The sequence below is a fragment of the Carex rostrata genome, chromosome 20 (assembly GCF_964058835.1).
Source record: "Carex rostrata chromosome 20, lpCarRost1.2, whole genome shotgun sequence".
Lineage (NCBI taxonomy): Eukaryota > Viridiplantae > Streptophyta > Magnoliopsida > Poales > Cyperaceae > Carex > Carex rostrata.
In genome coordinates, this window is record NC_135937.1 from 3,789,670 (window position 1) to 3,793,418 (window position 3,749).

At 33.0% G+C, this 3,749-nt stretch overlaps 1 protein-coding gene across 1 annotated transcript; it reads left to right on the forward strand.

Moving 5' to 3' along the window:
* The first annotated feature begins 2,035 nt into the window (after positions 1 to 2,035).
* Positions 2,036 to 3,482, forward strand: LOC144572746 (uncharacterized). The gene is made up of 5 exons (XM_078322421.1): positions 2,036 to 2,538; positions 2,635 to 2,853; positions 2,994 to 3,059; positions 3,171 to 3,236; positions 3,374 to 3,482. The coding sequence occupies exons 1-5, from the start codon at positions 2,065 to 2,067 to the stop codon at positions 3,461 to 3,463; spliced, it is 915 nt and encodes a 304-aa protein (XP_078178547.1). The 5' UTR covers positions 2,036 to 2,064; the 3' UTR covers positions 3,464 to 3,482.
* The last annotated feature ends 267 nt before the right edge of the window (positions 3,483 to 3,749 follow it).

The window sequence follows — 3,749 nt, forward strand, 5'->3', positions numbered from 1 at the left end:
CTGTGGTCTCAATCAATCATTTGCAATAAGAATCATCCAATCGATAAACAATATCAACATGACAGTCAATAGACTTACCTGTAATTCAGTTTCAATTTTATTGGGCTATGCATATGATGCAACAGTTCAATCAATACAGCAAATCAAATATTCCAAATGCACAGCGAGTTACGATTTAATTCCTAGTTATGAATCTCAGACTAATCCAATAACCTCGCACCTGATATTGTAGGCAAGTATAAGAAGCGTTCAATCAGTGAAAGATAGATGCTCCCATAAATCTCTTCATGTCTAGCTTCTTAGTATTTACACCTATCGAATTAACAAGATGAACTTAGTATTTTGATGATGTTTATTATTAACTCACTTAATTAATCATATAATACTTTAGTCCAGTCCCATTTAAACTTATACCATAAAACACAAATACATTGATATCAACTTGTTGCCGGTGTCACGATAGCAGTAATAGCAAAGAAGAAACATTTACAAGAAGAGTAAGGTAAGAATTTAAATCATTCATGACACTCTTCTTGTATTTCAAAAGAGAGAACTATGACACCATATTAAGAGATACATATCTAAATCAATTACTTATGTGTAATAAGATTTTGATAATCCAAATCACCTAACATTGCATACATACTATTTTAAAGATTAAGGCTCTGAGTTAAAAATCAAAGTGGAACCAGTTTCTCTATTTTAAAGTACACTAATTATCCAATAATCATTATGCCTCTTGACCACTTTACTTCAAATTCTATTATTAATAACTATATATACCTCAAAAGTATCAAATAAGTTTTAAAACAATATATGCTCTAACTGAAATGACTATTCCCCACTTTTACAAATACTTTATACATTTTTAATCTAGCATTTTCATGAAATACTCATGAGAAGAGGACTCTTGTTACAAATTTCTACATCCTGTCACAAAAAGGTCCCTGTCCAGGGACTGTTTTCTAAACTAACTTATTTTCTGTCACAGTTCAGTCCTCAAATCCTGTCAGAAACGTATTTTTGCATTTTAGACCCTGGCATTTACCAGAATCCATTCAAGGTAGTATAGGATGCTGGAAATTAACAGAAAAGACCCTTAAACGATGCAGAATTGTTCCAGAACTGTACAGAAAATCAGAAACTTATAAAACAGACCCTGAACAGTATCAGAAATTTATTTTCTTTTCATCTCAATCACTACAGAAATTATAGTTATGCACTTGAGATTGTTTAACGAGTTCCAAATCTTTAAATTAGAATAAAAAGGAAAGAGACAAAAAGATGAATACCAATGGATTCTATTGATGCACCTAATCACAAGCTTTCTTACTCAAATCAAAAGCAGCATACTCAATCAAGCTCAAGTATTTAATCACTAAGAATATTAATTCATATATGAGAATAGGAGAAGTGGAAGAGAAAGAGAGGAAAAACCCTATGCTATTTTTCTTTTTCTTCTCACCGAACATAGGAGAAAGATCTTTAATTAAAAGGGAATTAAGATGGGATGTCAACCAACATAGGCCACGTGGTCTTAGTGCCACCTTGATCAATTTTTTTTTTCCTTTTATTTTTTTTTCTAATTTTTCTTTCCTTTCGAAGGAGAGAAGAAATCTCCTTGATTAAGGAAGATTCAAGTAGCTGGTGTTTCACTAGACATACGCCACGTGGCATTTGCCATTTGGTTATTTTTTTCTTTATTTAAGTTTTCCATTTTATATATTTAACCTTTAAAATTTTCAAGCTTTCCAAATTAGTCCAAATATTAAAAAGATGACTATAATTAGTACTAGTTGTTTAATCCTTTATTGTATCAATAAATTTGTCTGACTTTCGAATATTCGAACATTTTAGGATATCAAATTAACAACATCTATCTCGACAAAGTACCTTAATTATCATATTCTGCTTAATAAAAATGATATTTCACACTAGAATGTAATTTATTTTATTAAAAACATATTTAAGTATTTCGTATATCATTCTCAATTATTAATTTTATATACATATTTTGTGAAATGTTACACTAACAATGCATCCAACCAAGCTGATGAATGTGAGATGATGTCTCAATTTTTCAGCTCAGAATTGAATTTCGACGTGCAATCCTTCTTCTGGGCTGATCAAGCGGCAAATGTGAATTATTTTGAACATCTTTTTGGGCATGCAAATTCAACCGATAGCAACGGTGTTAACAATGATTGCTTCATTTCACCCCTTGTTAGTGAGTATGAGAACTATTACCAAAATATCTCCAATGATGCCATTGGTATAAACATGAATTCATATCCTCCATATGTGGGCTTGAGCTTGGTCCAAGAACAAAATGCAAATACATACCTAAATTTGACCCCCAACCCAACAAATACGGAAAATTTCTACCCAAACTCCGACGAAGATGCGAGCAAAGAGGAAAAATGTGACTTGAGTATGAATTTATTGCAGTCAGTCGGCCTTTCAGAAATGACAGCACGACCAAAGAGAAAGTTCGATGAATTAGATAGCCCCAATGGGAGTCCCGAAAAGAAGGCTCCGGTAAGAGATACTCCCCTTCTATTATTTTAGCACATATGACATACAATAAATTATTAGACTAATTAGCAAGCTTTTATTTGTATTGTTGAAATGAAGGTAAAAGGATGTGCCAAGAAGGGGAAGCAAAAAGAAGCACAAAGCAAAGAGGAAGAAGAGAGCAATGGCTCTCCTGTAGATGGAATGAGTTCTAGTTATAATTCTGACGATGATTCGAATGGTTCAGGAAATTCCAGCCTAAGATTAAAAAGGTCTCCTGCTGCTAAATCACGTGCCAGTCGCGGTTCTGCAACAGACCCTCAGAGCCTCTATGCAAGGGTACTTGTCAAAACTTTTGGATTTTTTTTCCATTTTATAGCATAATTCTAAATTTCTCATGGCACTAATTATAGATGTGGCATCTCGAACTTAATCTGTAAAATTTGATGTTATTTTGACCTTTTATTTTCTTCACGCAGAAAAGGAGGGAGAGAATCAATGAGAGGCTGAGAATCTTGCAAAACCTTGTACCCAATGGTACCAAAGTAAGTTTGGAGATAAAACTATATTTTGGGCTCTTACTAATTTTTATGAAACCTGATTTTATCATGTTGAAATATGGCTAACTAAAGAAGAATGATTTACAATTTCTTTAGGTGGACATTAGCACAATGCTAGAGGAAGCAGTCCAGTATGTCAAAGTCCTTCAGCTCCAAATTAAGGTAATTAAGAGAAAGAGAATTTTTTCATTTATATAAATATTCAGTTATAAAGATTCATTACGAAGTTTTGACCTACCTATTTCTAAATATGTAATATAGAGTCAAATAATGTCTAATTGTCCGTATATCATGTGCAGATGTTGAGCTCGGATGAACATTGGATGTATGCACCTATTGCTTACAATGGCATGAACATTGAACTTGATCTGAAGATGGTTGACCTCTAAACAAATAAAGGAAAAGAAAGAGGGAAGAAGAAAGAAGGAAAAAAAACAAAAATGTAACTGGACATCTCCAGATTTTTCAAAACTCAGGGGGAACGAAGATGAAACAAAAAGAAAATGAGTAGTAGTTGGGCTTTGAGCAGGTCTAAGAACAGAAAAAAAGAAATATGGGCTGTGAAAATAAATATCCGAATGGGCTAAAGGAAATAAAACGAGAGACGAGATAGGCTAAGGGAAGAAAAGGGAGAATTGAAAAATGGACGATTCCAGTCATAAAGAAACGGAGAAG